We start from the raw sequence: 16,924 nt of genomic DNA, 5'->3' as shown, positions 1-16,924 counted from the left end.
TCCTCCCTTTCTTCCATGAACGGAGGGGCGGCCGTGCACACTGCTGAACTTTGCAGTTGAGGGGAGAAAGAGGGTCTTTGTTCTATATTTCTAAATTCTACGAAGTAATTTCCAGTGTTTTTCTCAAACATTTCTATCCATGATCGTGCCACACGCTACACGATCCGTCATCGAAAACGAAGCAGCAACATTCATTAATTCTTGTCGCTTTTGACCTCAAATGCTAGTAGAGTTGATTCATGGTCAAAATTTTCCAATATACAGCGGAATCTTTTTAACTTGAACCTCTATAACTCTTATGTCTCCTTAATTTGAACAAGTTTTATGTCAGTTAATAATTCCTCATAAACATTACTTCATAACTCGAAATTTCCTTATTTTGAACAAATATGAGATTCCCGTGTATTTGACAGTTATGGAGACGCCACTATATTTCATACATATCATCCAATCTTCAAGTTTAAAAAAAATCATTGAAAATATGGGGATACCCCCTGTAAAATGGTAAAGTTGGCAAAATTACCCTTGGAAAAATTCGTTTCATCCGCCTTTAAATGAGGGTGGACGAACTAGGATTAGTCTTAAACCTCCTGAAAATTTTGGAATAACTTTTTAACCCCTTGGAAAGATGAAAAAACACCCCCTGGAAAGATTTCCCAGATTACCCTCTGGAAATGTTCGTCCACCCCCATGGATATGAAATGGAATGGCCCATTATCTTTAAAGATAGGAGATACATAAAACAATTTTGAGTCCTCCAATCAAAATTTGGCATTGATTGCATTATTAGAAATGAAGTTATCGCCGAACAAAATCGAGAAATTGACAAAATAAGTGAGCTGTCTGTCATGTACCTGAGTGAGAGTAATTAAGGCACCTGAGTGTATTACAAAGAACCTATTTTTGGTGACAATGATGAAAATGATGAATTGATAGATTCGAAAATAAAAATTTCCTCAAAGTTATTCTATCCTCCCATTTCAGTAATAGTTCATTTTGCGATATTAAAAGTAACAAAGGACAAAACTATCTCCCTCTGCTGCATTATCGATGAAAAGTCTGTCTCCTGTCTGAGATGCTGTCGATAAGAAGCATATGAGTCGATAACAAATTTTATCTTTGATCTTCCTCTTGATTTTGTTGTTTTTCCATGACGGCAATTTGATATTTAAAAAGAACATTCCGCATCTCTTGTTTAGCATGTAAGCGCTCATAAAGTGGAAGTTCTTTCAAATCAAGTACAAGTCCTTTACAAAAGATTTCGTCTTTATCTTGTTGGGGAGAATCTAACTTTCGCTTGTTGCCAGGACTGTGAATTTTTTGTGGAGCTCCTGATGTTGAAGAGGGACCTCCTAACAGCTCTGGACGCGTTGTGTCTGCCTGTGACCGAAATTTGACCGCATCAATAGGTGCTGTATTCTTTACACTCCTTTGCGTCCCTTCTCTTATTTCAGACATTTGGAAATATTTATAAGAACCGGTAGGTGAGATTGAACCATGCTTTTGTTGACTGGTTGATGTTTGAGTGGACGATTTAAACGAATCCAATGAATCTCCTATCTTAGTGTCAATCATGACAGAATTTGTGGAGATTTCAGAGGATGGTGTGGCCAAGGATCTCTTGGGAACCATAGTTGGTATTTCATCCATGTCGTGGCCATACAAACTACCTTCATCATGATCGCTTATTGTATCTTTTTTATCAGCTCCGTTTGACCATGAATTTGAAAACGATGTTGTGTTGCATCGCCTGGTTTCACGCTCTTGAAGATACTCGCTTAACCAATGAAGGAACTCATATTGACGATACGCTTTCTCTGCTTTGGCGATAGTTGTTTGTGATCCGCCTCTGTAAGCATCCTTCACTTCACGCCGTTTGCGTAGAAACTTCTTCTTTAGCACAAAAAATAATTTCTGCGCCTGCGTAGCTGAACAATGAAAATGAAAATATACATAACTCTAGCAAAAATGAGTCTCTCTAAATGTCAGGGAGCGAAGTAGCACCGGAAAGCCCATACCCAGAATCCCTCTCTACACTGGTATCCCTCGTACCCTGTGGAAAAGCAAACAAAAGAATAACCATTGTAATCCCAGTGATATCCAGGGATGTATGTGAGTGAGACAGGGATGTGAATATAGATTGTTAAATAAAAAAGGATTGGTTGAGTTGTCTTTAACATCGAGTTTAAAGCCCCAAGGTGCTAAAGGAAATGCAGCCACTTATTTCCCATTCGAAACACATGACACGCGTAGTTTTTACACAAACGTCAGTTTAATAATCCATTGCTAAATTTTGAAAAATGTGCTGCGTGAAAACGAAGAAAGCGTTATATATTTATCATTTTAAGACGGCGCTAATCTTAAGGCCTCACTTTTCATTGCTCGAGAAAGGTTGAAGATTTCTGCATAGCCGCCCTTTATGTTTTAAACTCGTTCGTCTCTACTCTTTGGATCTTAGACCAAACTAATCTATTAATAATAAATCATGTCAGAGGGCGGGAACATAAGGGTGGTGGTCGTTTGTAAAGCTGTAGAGCTGCGTAGGAGAACGAGAAAAGGTTGATGAGAGGGAGCTGATGAGCTTTCGACCTTCCACCGATTAAATTTCTTCCCACCATTAACTAACTCCTACACTTACTCTTCCCGCGTGATATCGTTTTAGCCCAACTTATATGACTTATGGGATCTCTAAAAAATACCTCAAGGTATTCGTAGTTAAAGAATAGTTAATAGTGAGATTAAGTATCGATAGATAAATCACGACGATGGACGAATTTTCTCTAGCCTTCATTCACGCCACGGCACTTTTTTACAGACTGATCGAAAAGCAAGCTAGACTTATCCGGTGTATTATATCTGCTTTGCTTCTAGAACGGAAAATCAAGCGGAAATTCGTTCTGGATGCAAAGTTGATTTCATTGTGGGGGTAAGTCTAGCTTGCTTTCCGGTCAGCCTGTAAAAAAGTGCCGTGGCGTGAATGAAGGCTAGAGAAAATTCGTCCATCGTCGTAATTTATCTATCGATACTTAAGGGGGTAGTCATATGAGAAATTTGAAATGTCATTTTTTAAACTTTTTGTTATATCTTGTGAAGTAGTAAATATTTTTCAATGAAACTTTCCACCATTGTAGCACAACTTCATTCCCCCCCTTTCTAAAAATAGCAAAGACGGGGGTAATATAGGGGGGTACAAGCTATACAAATATTTGTCACCTTTTTCTAGAAAGTGAAGGTGGGAATAGGTCTCCAATGAGTGGAAAATTTTTTCAAAATTTCAAAGGGGGTCTGGAACCTCTTTGTACTTTTTTTTAAAGTCAAAATGATTTTGTTAAAACTGCTTTTCATGAGGGCTTGCCAAATAGACCTTTTCGCCTTTCCATCCCCCATCTTGAATTGTATGCAAAATACTAGGAACGAAAAGCCGTGGTTGGATTTAGTTGGAATATATGCAAAACATATGCAAGTTTACACAAAGATTAAAAAGACAACAAAGCATCTTATAAATAAATTTATAATCATTAGAACAATAAAAGATGGAATTTCTTAATCCAAAAGCAAAAGAAATATTTACAGAACAACAAAAGCCTTTTAGGAATTTGTTCTTAAAGACATTGCATATTCTGTTTTCATGCCATTAAAAAATTCCACGAAGACGGAGTACACACATCAAACTTTCAAAACACGCAAACTGAAGCAGCAGTAATTATGACGTCACACTCAGGGGTTATCAATGTTTTGATTTGATCGTTTGGCGGCTCTATTCCCAGGAGAATAATTTACCGTCAGCCGAATAAGGATTATTTTTTACCTTCGCGGGTGATTTTTCAGTTTGAGATTCTGTCTAATGTTATGGTTTTTTGAAGTGCTTGTTCTAAGAGATGGAGTGAATATATTGTTTTTAGTTTTCAAAAGAAGCAAATTTAATCTTTCTTCTACAAGATTACACTTTAATATAATGCCAATTATGCATGTAAGTTTTTATTTAATACTTTCTTTTTGCATATGTTTTGCATACTTTCTAAGGAAATTTCACCACGGCAATTCGGCCACCATAATTTTTGCATACAATTCAATATGGCGGACGCAAAGGCGAAAAGGTCTATGGAAAACTACCCTGAAAATTTTAAGTCAATAGCTTTTCTCAATCCTGAGAAAAGGCTGACAAGGTGCGCGAAAACCCCCTAAAACGTGTTTTGAGAAAACGACGCAAAGTTGAAAATAGAGGTTTTTCTCAATTTTTCTGCGATACATAGACCGTTTTACAAAATTTTTACTGTGGTTGACCAAAATGGATTGACACATAACTTTTAATGTTGAAAAGGTACTGGAAATACTAAAATAGTCCAAGTTTTTTGAAAAAAATGGCCTTCCACGTGCTCCGGGAATCTCCAAGTATTTTGCGTCAACTCTGCGTACAACGCGTAAACATGGCTTTAAGTCAATAAAAGTGCATTTTCTCATCAAAAAACATATTGCCAACAAAATATATCATCCTTTGTGCTCTCTCAAATCTGTTTACAGTTGAATTTCAGTGTTGATCTTAGGGAAACGTGTCTTCAGGTTGAACGTCAATCATGCATAGTTTTACTCGATTTTCCAGCCAGGATCGCCTCTGGCGCCATGGAGTGCCATGATTCATCAAAGACTAGATTTCCACTGGATTTAAGACTCATAATGGATACATCATTGAATGTGTTTGGCTCCTTGCTTCAAACTTTATTCAAAGTCTATAGTCCATCACTTTGAAAAGTTTTTTTTCGATGTACAAGTTTTACTGTTCGAAAACATCAGTTCGCAGAATCAAATTGTTGCTTTCACTCAAAATATAGGCTTCCAAAGCTTTCCCAGATGTGAGAAATGAAATGAAACATTTAATAATATCATAATTCAATCCAAAACAATACATAAGCTCAGTTTCCATGTCAAAAACACAGCTGACTGCCTCCAAAATGTGAATGTTTTTGAAAATACCACTTCTTCGGTTACCATCTTTAATTACGTCATATTAAGAAATCCCGGGGAAAAAAGGCGGTATTGACTTAGACGCCCAAAAAGGGCGTAAAAAGAGCTTTCATTTGGTATATCATGATGCTATGTTTAGAGCAGCCATACGGAAATGAGGCCCTAGCAACGGATGCGATTTCCCGTTGCTAGGGAGAAAATTGTATATCAGGGCTCATAAGAAACCCAATATTTCGGCAGATATTTATGCTACGGCCTTGAAATTTTCAGGGTATGTTCAGGAAGGATAAAGGATCCTAAAAAGCCCTAAATCCCGAAATTGATAAATTTTCACCAATTTTCAAAATCTCATATGACTACCCCCTTAACCTCACTAATAAATGCGTAGTTTCTTACCATCTGTAACATAATGAAGATTGTCAGCCACGTCCGCCCATGCTTCATTTTTCAACTCATCTTTGTCTCTCAAATGTCCTTTTGTGTATTTGTTGTACAAGATAGGATGTTTTTGAACTTGTTCTGCCAAGAGTTGTTCTTCATTCAAAGATAAATAGATGATTGCTTGTTTATTATTGTCTTCTTTGGATGTAGTCATGGTAACAGATCTAAATCTATTTTGTAGATATAAATTATAAAAAATATGTGTTGTTATATACCTATTTCGTTGCCCAAGAGAATTTTTGAAAATCGGAAATTTTTAGGTAAAGAGTCGACGAGGAAATGCAGCCAAAATCTACGGAATCTTTCTACAATTCGAACAGAATTTTTCAGGTCCCGTCAGCCCCTCCGTAACCATAAAACAAAGAAAAAATTTGGTTTGTGGGAAAGCACTATAGCTAGTCAACCTCTCCTCCGTCAAAGGGAAACCCTCGTAAAATCCTCTCTTTAGTTCAAATCTTTCTTTAATGTCTTTAATTCGAACTAATTGGACAGCCCGTCCGAGTTCAAATTACAGGGCCGGCGAATCAATTTTGAAAGTGGAGGGGCCAAATAGTAAGTGTCTAACTGAATTAGCGAGAGTTTACTTTGATGATTAGCGAGAGTTTGAACCATTTACAGCTTCTACCTATAGAGCAACTTGAATCACAATTTTGATTTTACTGATGGACGTGAGATAATCGTCTTACGTGTGAGCGCTATCGTCAGAATCATAAAACAGCGAACTGAGGGACTGGGTTTGAGTTTTCTGTAAACCCAGGGCTGACAGATGTTTTTTCATGGATGCGCTCGTTTTCTGTTTGGAATGTACTGAGAGGGGGGCGTACGGGGGTCGCAGACACCGAAATACCGACGCATATTTCTTGGATTACCGTCAACACCGACAGCAAAATTTGGTAAAATCCTTATTTTGTCACCGCATGGCATGTTTGACACCGAAATACCGTCACTTTTTTCTTCAAACACCGAAACAACGACAGAAAAAAGGGCTAATACCGTCACACCGTCAAACCCGTACGCCCCCCCCTACTGACCCTTATTATCGTCCGCACATACCATACTTTTTATTATGCGACAAAGAAAAATGCTAGGGAAGTCATGGTCAAAAATAAAAACACTGCACATCTTTTTGACACAGACTCTAGGTACCTTTTTTTACTATTTCTGCAATTTAAAAAAACCTACCCTATACATTTCCCCAAAAAATATAAACTTCATCATACACTCAGAGAAAGACGAAACTTCTCCCCTCAATGTCAATCTTTCTCTTTAACTTTACACATCTTATCTTTCTCAAAAACTCCTCTTTTTTTCTCAAAACTCAAAAAACACTTCATAACACATTTTATCTCAAGTAACCAAACCAAACTCACAATAAAACATCAAAAGAAAACCCGTGTTCCATTCATCAAGTATAATTATGATTTTCTAAGCCCTGGTTTCCATGTTCACTCACTTATAAAGTTTGATTTATAAATTGTTTATCTCTTTGTAGTGTAAACTCAACTTTAAATCAGTCCAATTTTCTCTTTCTTTTTCAATTGAATAAGTTTCCATTTTTAAGCTTTTGAAGTTCTTTGGCTTACGTGTGAAGATTCATTTTGAGATATTCTCGCAGAACGCATTCAAAGTTTTTCAAAAGAGCAGATATAAACCAGGTCATGTTCACTTAACCCATCATAACTCACAATAGAAACCAAACTACTTAACTTAAAGGTAATTTCGGCTCTCTTTGTAATTTAATCTGCCTTTTAAAAAACGTCTAATGTCTAATGTTGCTCTAGAGATGTCAAGAGCGTGATTCGAGTAGTATAATGTTACGAAAAAAGCTACAGTCAAGAATATTCCAGAAATCATATTCATATAATGTGCAAAATTATTGGACTTCCAAAGTACTTTCAAGACTTGGGGACTGAGACAGACCAATAAAGGAGGCCCCCAGTGGCACGGCACGGCTCACCTGATCAATTTATAACACCCCTTTCTCACAGACCCCCTGGGACCCCTTCCAACCGAAAGATCGGCCAAAATATAGTCCCCGGTGGAAACCAACGTTTGTCCTAACTGAAAATAATCAGAATAAACCAATCCTCACCGCAGAATATTGTGCTATTTTTTTCCATCCCTACTGAATTTTCTGACTTATAAAACAAAAGGATTTAAATCTTCGGCCATAAAAAACGCGATAAAAAATATGCGAATATCAATTTCCACCGTGTATCAGACAGTTATTTTTACCGCCCCCTGGCTGAAAAGATCCTACCGGGTCTGTGAGAAGGAGATGTGGGCATTTCTTTTGCTCTCGTCACGCTTGGGAAGATTGCGCCATACGTTAGCAGAAAAAGTTATTTAAAAAACAAATTTTGCTGACGTCAGCATTTTTTGGTTTTTGGGGTTTTTCGCAAAATTGGCAAAACCTAAATTTAAGTAACACCGATTTTCATGTTCTACATTGTAATGCGCTTCTTTAAAGGTATAATTTATTATGCTAGGAGGGGTGGAATTGCCTCCGAAAAATTAACGAAAATTTGGACAAGCATTAATTTACCCGAGTTGGGTTGGCTTGAAACGTTTGTCCTTTGACTTATCAGTCTTTTAGCAGGCTAAAAGATGCCATAAAAGTTACATTTTATTCAAAGTTTGAAGTTTTACAGATTTTCTATTTTGCCAAGAATATTTCGCGAGCATGACCTTTCACGAATGGCCCTTCCTAGAATTTTTTAAAACATTTACTTTCGCGAAAAGGGCCAAAACTCGCGAAAATCGTGAAAGTTTCTGTTCGCGAAAGTTTGTACGCCTAATGATTTTTGTAACCCTGCCCTTAGAGAGACTTTGGAAGGTGAAAAAACCGACCCTTATCGTCTGCACATACCAAGCACCCGTTTTTGCCTAAGTACCCCCCCCCGAAGTTAGTGACTCGAAATCTTACAGGCCTCTGGGTACTCAGATATCATCAGATGAGACAAATATTTTAATTACCCTGAAGTGAAACTCTTTCTTTCCCAAGACCTCTCATACTGAACCACTGAATGAACCCTGATGATATCCTTTGAGACTTAATTTTGCTGAAATAAACGACCGAGGGATTACTTTAATGGGATAAACTTTCGCGGGGATTAAATTTCGCGGATTTTGCGGATTTGGGTGTCATCCACGAAAATCCGCGCACGGCGATCTTTGATTGGATTACCGTAATTTCTCTAATTTAATACGTCCTCTAATTAATGCGAGGAAATTATTTTCGTCATTTTGAACTAATTTAAATCCGCTAATTATTAGTGCGAGCACCCATTTACCTACTTTTGATTTTCCTCTAATTTAATACGGTAAAGTTCAAATTTTCCTCTAATTATAGTACGAACTGATTTTTTCAGGATTAGTTTTGTTCTTTCAAATTTTTCAAATTTTCAAAAATATTATTTACAATTCAAAAGGGTCGTCATCGTCATCGTCTTTTTCAGTGGCATCGTCCTCTAAATCTAAGATAGTTTTAGCATTACCCATGCATTGTTCGTAGAATTCTCCACTTCTCACTTTGCTTGGATCAGTTGTTGTGATGCCACATACTTCAAATGATCTGGCTACCATCTCTTTGTCGTTTGACAGAACTTTGTGTGCTTTCTCAACCCAGTCTACAATATCTTGTTTGCTTGGTGGTGGAAGCTTGAAGTCGGGTTTTGATGAGGGTTCAGGCATTTTCTCGATGACTTTAGATACGTGTTCAACCCAACATTTTCGCAAAATGGCTTTGAAAGGTTTGTTGATGCACACATCCATTGGCTGGCATTTCGATGTGCATCCTGCTGGTATCATTAGAGCATCGCATTTATTTTCAACCAACTTACTCTGGATATCATCCGTTTTGTGTGCTGCAAATGCGTCGTACGTTAACAGCGAATTTTCGAACCCGATATCCTTGGAGACCTTCTTGATGTATTCTAACCAGATATCATCAAGCCATACTTTCATGAGATGCTCGTCCATCCAAGCCTTTTCTTGGCATTTTACCACAAATCCTTCCGGTATTCGCAGTTTCTCAATGGTTCTTTCGGTTTTGCCTTTGAAGATTACCATTGGAGGCAGCATGGTTCCGTCTGCAGCAGCTGACAGAACTACGGTGACATGCTTTTTCTCACCACCTGATGTTCTCACCACACATTCTTTGGTACCGGTTTTAGTGATGCTTTTAGCTGGTACCATATCAAAAAATGCCGGTGTTTCGTCCATGTTCCCAACAAGTGACAAGGGATATTTACCGATCCTCATGTAGCGACCAGCATCAAGATAGAACTTAGTGATAGAAGATTCTAGTTGCTGGGGAAGCTTTTGGCTGACAGATGTTCGGCTGCGTAGGGATAGTCGATGCCTTGCGAAAAACTTTTGGACCCAACCACGACTAGCATTGAATGTGGGATTGTGAGGGCAGATAACACTTCTTCCCTTCTCCTGTAAAGCGAGCACAGATACTGGAAAATGCATATCTCTTAGCTTGAGAATCCAGCATACAAGATCATTTTCAACTTCTAAGGGGTATGTTAATGGCCTACCAGCTCCTGAACGGTTTCCTTTGTCAATCGGTTTAACGTTTCTAGGGAGGGTTTTCACAATATTACGAAGGGTGGATTCGTTAACATTAAAAGCTTTGGCAGAAGCCACAAAGTTTTGCGTGAGTAGGTAGTGTTCTCTCATTTCCCTTTTTGTTTTCTCGGTGTAACGTTTTCTGGTGGAGTGTTCAATTTCGTTGGCATTCTTCACGCTGTCAGGGTTTAAGTAAAAGTTGATGATAACTGAATCAAAATACGTGGCTTTTCGTAAGAGATCGTTGTAGTCATGATTCCTTTCCAGCATTCGATTGATTTGGTCATCTGTAAGTGAATTTGGTGGTCGTCCGACACGCTTTTTACTCGGTGGGGGTGCTGCTGCTTTACCTGAAATGGTAAAAATAATAATTCAAATACTTTTACCAAAAAAATACCAACTATATATGGTAATTTTAACGCAAAGGGAAGATTTTATTTGTTCTTCGCAGAGCAAAATAGTATGTACTTACTTCTTAGATATACCACAGAGTCATCAACTTGATTTTGTCCAGGTGCCAGGAAAGATGTAATAGTTGACTGGCGTTTCCTTTTGGTATTCGATGCTTGTTTTAAAAAACCGATTATATTCGTTTGGGTAGACATTTTCTTTCGAAGAACAAGAACAAAATAAACCACACGTGTAAGTTCAGAAAGATAGATCTCGCGAGTGAAAGTGATGGCCGAAGAAAACATTCGAATGTCAAAAACATTCGATTGTGCTGTGAGTTTTTTTAACAAACAAAGTTCCACTGCAGCGACTTCTTTTTTTCTCAGGTCGTTTCGACAAGAAACAGCTTTGCGTATACACAACAACAAAAATGTGTGACAATCTTTTTAAATCTCTTCTTGTTCAAGATTTAAAAATTCCAATAGTATTGGAAAAGGAATTTACAGCTGCTTGTTGTATTAGAGGATACCATATCTACAGCTGGACTGGGTGGACTGCTGATATCGGCTCCATTTTGACTGTGAAGCCAGAAGTTAGACCTGGTGCATTAGTCGAAGATCAATACGCGATTGCTATCTGTAGTGATGGTCAAACGGTTGGACACGTTCCCAAATTTTTGTCAAAATTAACATATTTTTTCATCAAGAATGGAGGAGGATTGTCGGTGAAAATTACAGGAGAAAGGAGATACTCTCATGACCTGCCTAAAGGAGGAATGGAAATTCCCGCAAGCTTTATTTTTAAGACTGAGAACGCTGATCTTTTCGCCCAAATGAGGCAGATGACACGTGAAAAGTTGGAAGAGTTTGAAAAGAGAAGAAAATATGGGTTAGAAAAAAGCTTAAAAAAGAAAGAAACAAAAAACAGAAAATAAAAAAAATTGTCTTTTTTATTTTTCCTCCAATTTAGCGCGCCTTTACAAAGTTTTTCCTCTAATTATTAGTACGATAAAAAGATTCCAGATTCAGAGCAATTTATATCCTCCTATTATTAGTGCGACACCTCCAAAATAATTATTTTTTTGGTCGTATTAAATTAGAGAAATTACGGTAATTGGATTCAAATTTCCTTGTTTTAGCCAAATTTTAGGATATTAACTGAGGAGAAATGCTTTCTTTTTCTTTTATCCTTTAGAGGACCAATATAAGTACATTCTGTGAAAATTTCAAGTCTCTAGCACTTTCCTATCCGGAATTATCTTGATTCCGATTTAGAGGGATCTCAACCGGGATGAGGACGGGATAGAGGGATCTCTCGAAAACGAAAGTGCCCAATAACTGGTGAACAGTTTGATGTATCAAAATACTTTTTTTCCTACTTTTAAATTGCTATAAAGAGACTTTATATACCAAATTTCATCTCCTTATAAGCACTACTTCAGGAGATACAAGGGATATTAGCCAAAATAATCCCGATTTTACAAAAGTTCCAATGAAAAATCACTGTGGCGAAATTAAGTCCATCCCAATGGAAATTTGGAAGGCACCATTTGCAAAATATTTCTAAACAAAACTCAAAATATGTCAAATAAATACTTTTTGAATGCTTACTGGCATCAAAGAAGCGCTAATAATGTGTGTTGCAGCAACCAACATGCATGATTTGACAGTAAAAGGCACAAAATCGTGAAAATATTGCCACCTAATAGTGCCACCTGCAAAATCAAGTCCCCGCGAAATTTTTGCATTTCGCAGATAGACCCAACCGACCAAGCTTTTCCTGCACTGTAAGTATGGAGTTAGATCGCCGCCAAAATTCGACCCTTCAACTCGACCTGTCGTACTAGAACTAGAAGTCGTCCCGTCGCACTAGAAGTCCGCAGGTCGCATTAGAAGTTTGCAAGTCGGAATCTTTTGGAAGTCGAAACATTCCAAATTTTAAGTCGAGTCGTTGCCCCAGAAGTTGACTCGTCGCAATTTTCGGCAGTCGAATCACCCCAAAGAGTTGGACTCTAGGCTATTCCGAAAAAAAGCTATATTATTTCGTATATAAAAAATCAAAATATTGTGGAGATAATGTTATGTTTGTGTGGTGTGCAATGTGAATTTATATTTATATTTTTATCTCCATAATATACCTGATGGATGACATGAACACTTATGAAAACAGTTAAACGTACATGATTGGAACATGTACCAAGTTCCGACGAGTTAACTTCTGATAGGAACGACTAGAAACTTGGTATGGTTCGACTTAAAAGAATTACGACCTGCGAACTTCTAGTGCGACGGGACGACTTGAAACTTGGGATGATTCGACTGCCGAAAATTGCGACGGGACGACTTCTAGTACACCAAAATGAAGCCAGCGTTAGTTTCGCAGCGTCAGCGTCAGCGTCAACGCGAATCAGATTCAAATCGAAAGTGGTTATAAAAAGTGTTCTAGCCAACTTGGATCGAATGGTATGACTCCCATTTATAGATATGATGTAACTTAGACCTATCAGTAACCTTTTACAAAAGAAATGAAGTTCATAGCTCCTTCCAATTTTTCAGTTAGTCGAGGAACGTGTCCCTGACTGACTTTAACCAAAATGTGAAAAAATTTTTCAGTTAGTTGAGGAACGTGTCCCTGGCTGACTTTAACCAAAATGTGAAAAAGTGGAATTCGAGCTTTCTGGCCAACTTGGATCAAACGATATGGCTCCCATTTATAGATATGATGCAACCTACACCCAATAGTGACCTTTTAAAAAAGAAATGAAGTTCATAGCTATTCCAATTTTTCAGTTAGTCGAGGAACGTGTCCCTGACTGACTTTAACCAAAATGTGAAAAAGTGGAATTCGGGCTTTCTGGCCAACTTGGATCAAACGATATGGCTCCCATTTATAGATATGATGCAACCTACACCCAATAGTGACCTTTTACAAAAGAAATGAAGTTCATAGCTCCTTCCAATTTTTCAGTTAGTCGAGGAATGTGTCCCTGACTGACTTTAACCAAAATGTGAAAAAGTGGAATTTGGGCAATCTGGCCAACTTGGATCGAACGGTTTGGCTCCCATTTATAGATATGATGCAACCTTCACCCATTAGTGACCTTTTACAAAAGAAATGAAGTTCATACCTACTTATACCTTGGACTAGTTCATGGCAACTCAGCGTCTGGTGAAATATTCGGAAAACGCAAGATTGCACTTTTTAATATTATTGATAGCTTGGATCGAATCGAATGGACTTCAAAAGTAAAGTGGACATTGGATAAACTATTTTTCTACCTTTTAAAAAAAATTGAGTTCATACCCACTTATCCCTTGAACTAGTTAACGGCAATTTGATGTCCGGTGACATTTCCGGAAAACGAAAAATTGCACTTTTAAGTATTATTGACAACTTGGATGGAAATGAATGGACTTCAAAAGTAAAGTGCACATTATTTTGCTAACCTTTTCTAAAAGAATTAACTTGGATCGGACGGAATGTGTTCCAATTATAGAAAGGACGCAAGCTATATCCAATAGTTACCTTTTACAGAAAAAAATGTAGGTCAATAGCTCTTTCCGTTGTATCAGTTAGTCGAGGAACGTTTCCCCGGCTGATATTTTCCAATAAGTGGAAAATTGGAATTCTAGCTTTTTCGCCAACTTGTAGCATGGTCAATCATACTTTATACAAGCCGACCTTAAATTCAACGAGGAAAAGTTGATTTTTAGAGAATGTTAAATGTTAAACATAACATTGATACACCAATTATTGACAACCAGTTAATCTCTTTTATTTAGGAAAATAATTGAATTTGTTCATAAATTTGTTTAGTTCTCTGTAAACAGCACCAAGGGTTTTCTGGTTGGCTTGAAACCGAACAAGTTTCAAATACTGACAGCTGGTATGTCTCAATTGATCCAGAAAGACTTCTAGCGTTCTACTTTTCGTGACAAGTTTGAATTTTTCTATTCTAATGCAAATTGTTCGACAACGCATCTCCTCTGCTCGGTTGAAAATTCGTTTTGCCAAATTTGAGAGGTCTTCTTCGTTTGTTCGATATGAAGCTAAAACCAATAATAATTAGATGGAATTATAAAGATCTAAATCCTGTGCTCGTTGAAAAGATAATTAGATGTTTTGTTTTGCTTGCCATTTTCTAACAAATGGCTGATAAAGGGTGATAACTGGTTTATCGTCAACTTAAAAAATATGACCAAACTTTTCTTCTCGACACTCATCAATTGTGCCTTTTTCGTTTTTTCTCTTTCTGTGTTTTTTTCAATTCAACTATTGGGAATACCCCGTGTCGAAATTTCTTCGCTTTGCGAAAACGGAACGGTCGTTCCGCAACCTCTTTTATGTTGATTTATTTTTTGCTCATCAACCTCACTACATAATTCTTACATTGAAAAATTAAACAATGATTATGCTAAATCTTAATGTAGTCGTCTTTCAGTGCGCGGGCGAGCTGACTGGTATATGCCACTTCTATAACTATGTTGTCTTTCCTCTGAAAAAGCTAATGAAATGCTAATGAAACAGTAATGAGTCGTCAGTGACGACGTTCTAGGACCGCAAGTTTTACACGATAATATACTAATGGACCATTCAAAAAGTACGTACTCTCTGAGGGGGAGGGAGAGGGTACTACCAAAGTGTACGAGAGCGTACGAGGGGGATGGGGAGGTCAGTTAGAAAGGTACGTTCGCTTTGATATTTTTCAATACAACGAAATTTCAGTCAAAGTTTAGATCTTCTGATTATATCATCAACAAAGACAAACAGAAGTTGAACTTATTTGAATTTTTCTCAAAATCCCCTAATTTACCTTTGTATAGACTGTTTAATACGATCTAAAAAATTTTTGAGGGGGGGGGGGTCATTTCAAAAGCGTCCGTACGCGTAATGCTAAAGCGTACACGGGAGGAGGGGGTGGCCAATTTTCACCGATTTTGAGCGTATGTACTTTTTGAATGGTCCCTAACTAAAAAGTTTAAACACAGGCAAGTTATGAATCCTAAAACAATTACTCACCAAGTTTATTGGAGTCGTGTTACTATGCGTTAGAACGACAATAGCATCTGTGTGTTGCCTAAAAATATCTTGTTCGGATGCTAAAAAATTAAATATGTCATATATTTACCAAATCAAAATAACTAAAGTTTAACATTTTGAATCATTACACCTTTTTGACATCTTTTTTTGGTGCACCCGGTATAGTCCTTCTATTTTCATTTTATAATTATTGCTGATGATTTTTCCGTTAAGTAATAAAACTGAGCTTTTGTTAGTTTTAAAAGCTCAGATTTTTTTTGTTACTCTAATCAAGAAACAAGCTAGATGTTGAATGGACCTACCTGATGATGAAAGTTAGATAGCAATGCGAGGAGAAAAATGAAAAAAAATCAGTCAGAAAATATAGCATTTAGCGAAAATGCATAACACAATAAACTCATCATTGATTGTTGATGGGGGGGGGAGAGGGAAGGGTTGTAGGGGAAAAATGAATAGAAAGTTCTGGTCGCAAAAATCAGTTTTATTGACAATTGAATCATGCTTGATGGTGAGCATTGTTATCAATAATGTTTTTGTGTAAAAAACATAGAAATGAATATAAGGAACAGGGACACGTTCCTCGACTAACTGAAAAATTGGAAGAAGCTATGAGCTTCATTTCTTTTGTAAAAGGTCACTAATGGGTGTAGGTTGCATCATATCTATAAATGGGAGCCATACCGTTCGATCCAAGTTGGCCAGATAGCCCGAATTCCACTTTTTCACATTTTGGTTAAAGCCAGTCAGGGACACGTTCCTCGACTAACTGAAAAATTGGAAGGAGCTATGAACTTCATTTCTTTTGTAAAAGGTCAGTGATGGGTGTAGGTTGCATCATATCTATAAATGGGAGCCATACCGTTCGATCCAAGTTGGCCAGATAGCCCGAATTTCACTTTTTCACATTTTGGTTAAAGTCAGTCAGGGACACGTTCCTCGACTAACTGAAAAATTGGAAGGAGCTATGAACTTCATTTCTTTTGTAAAAGGTCAGTGATAGGTCTAGGTTGCATCATATCTATAAATGGGAGCCATACCATTCGATCCAAGTTGGCTAGAACACTTTTTATAACCACTTTCGATTTGAATCTGATTCGCGTTGACGCTGACGCTGACGCTGACGCTGCGAACCTGACGCTGGCTTCATTTTGGTTTCTAGTACGACGGGACGACTTGAAGGATCGAATTTTGGCGGTGATCTAACTTCATATGTAAGAGTCCGATTTTAGAGACCTGATTTTTGGCCGAACGTACGGTCGTTTTCAAAATCGAGTGCCCCCCCGGGCTTTTTAAAGTTCATATAGCGTTATTTTTGTAACTAAATTCTTAACTTAATTACTCTTAAGGGATTTGTAGAACCTAGTAAAACATAACTTTTATGTTCAAATACTAAAATCAATTTTTTGACTATGGTGTCAGCGCCCTTAAACAAATAAAAATTCGGCGTGGACTTTGCATCAGTTTCACAACTGGCCCTGCTGTAGAGCAAGTGAAACTGAAAGTGAAAGTAAAAGTG

At 37.5% G+C, this 16,924-nt stretch overlaps 1 protein-coding gene across 1 annotated transcript; it reads right to left on the bottom strand.

The window, feature by feature from the left end:
- Positions 1–918: 918 nt before the first annotated feature.
- Positions 919–5,586, bottom strand: LOC136824863 (uncharacterized). The gene is made up of 2 exons (XM_067080845.1): positions 5,359–5,586; positions 919–1,928 (listed from the first exon to the last, which is right to left on the bottom strand). The coding sequence occupies exons 1-2, from the start codon at positions 5,555–5,557 to the stop codon at positions 1,114–1,116; spliced, it is 1,014 nt and encodes a 337-aa protein (XP_066936946.1). The 5' UTR covers positions 5,558–5,586; the 3' UTR covers positions 919–1,113.
- Positions 5,587–16,924: the final 11,338 nt, after the last annotated feature.

Source organism: Clytia hemisphaerica, unplaced genomic scaffold, assembly GCF_902728285.1.
Source record: "Clytia hemisphaerica strain Z4C2 unplaced genomic scaffold, Clytia hemisphaerica genome assembly, whole genome shotgun sequence".
In the NCBI taxonomy this organism is placed as follows: Eukaryota; Metazoa; Cnidaria; class Hydrozoa; order Leptothecata; family Clytiidae; genus Clytia; species Clytia hemisphaerica.
Note: the sequence above shows the minus strand (reverse complement) of the source record. Positions and strands in the feature narration are given on the sequence as shown.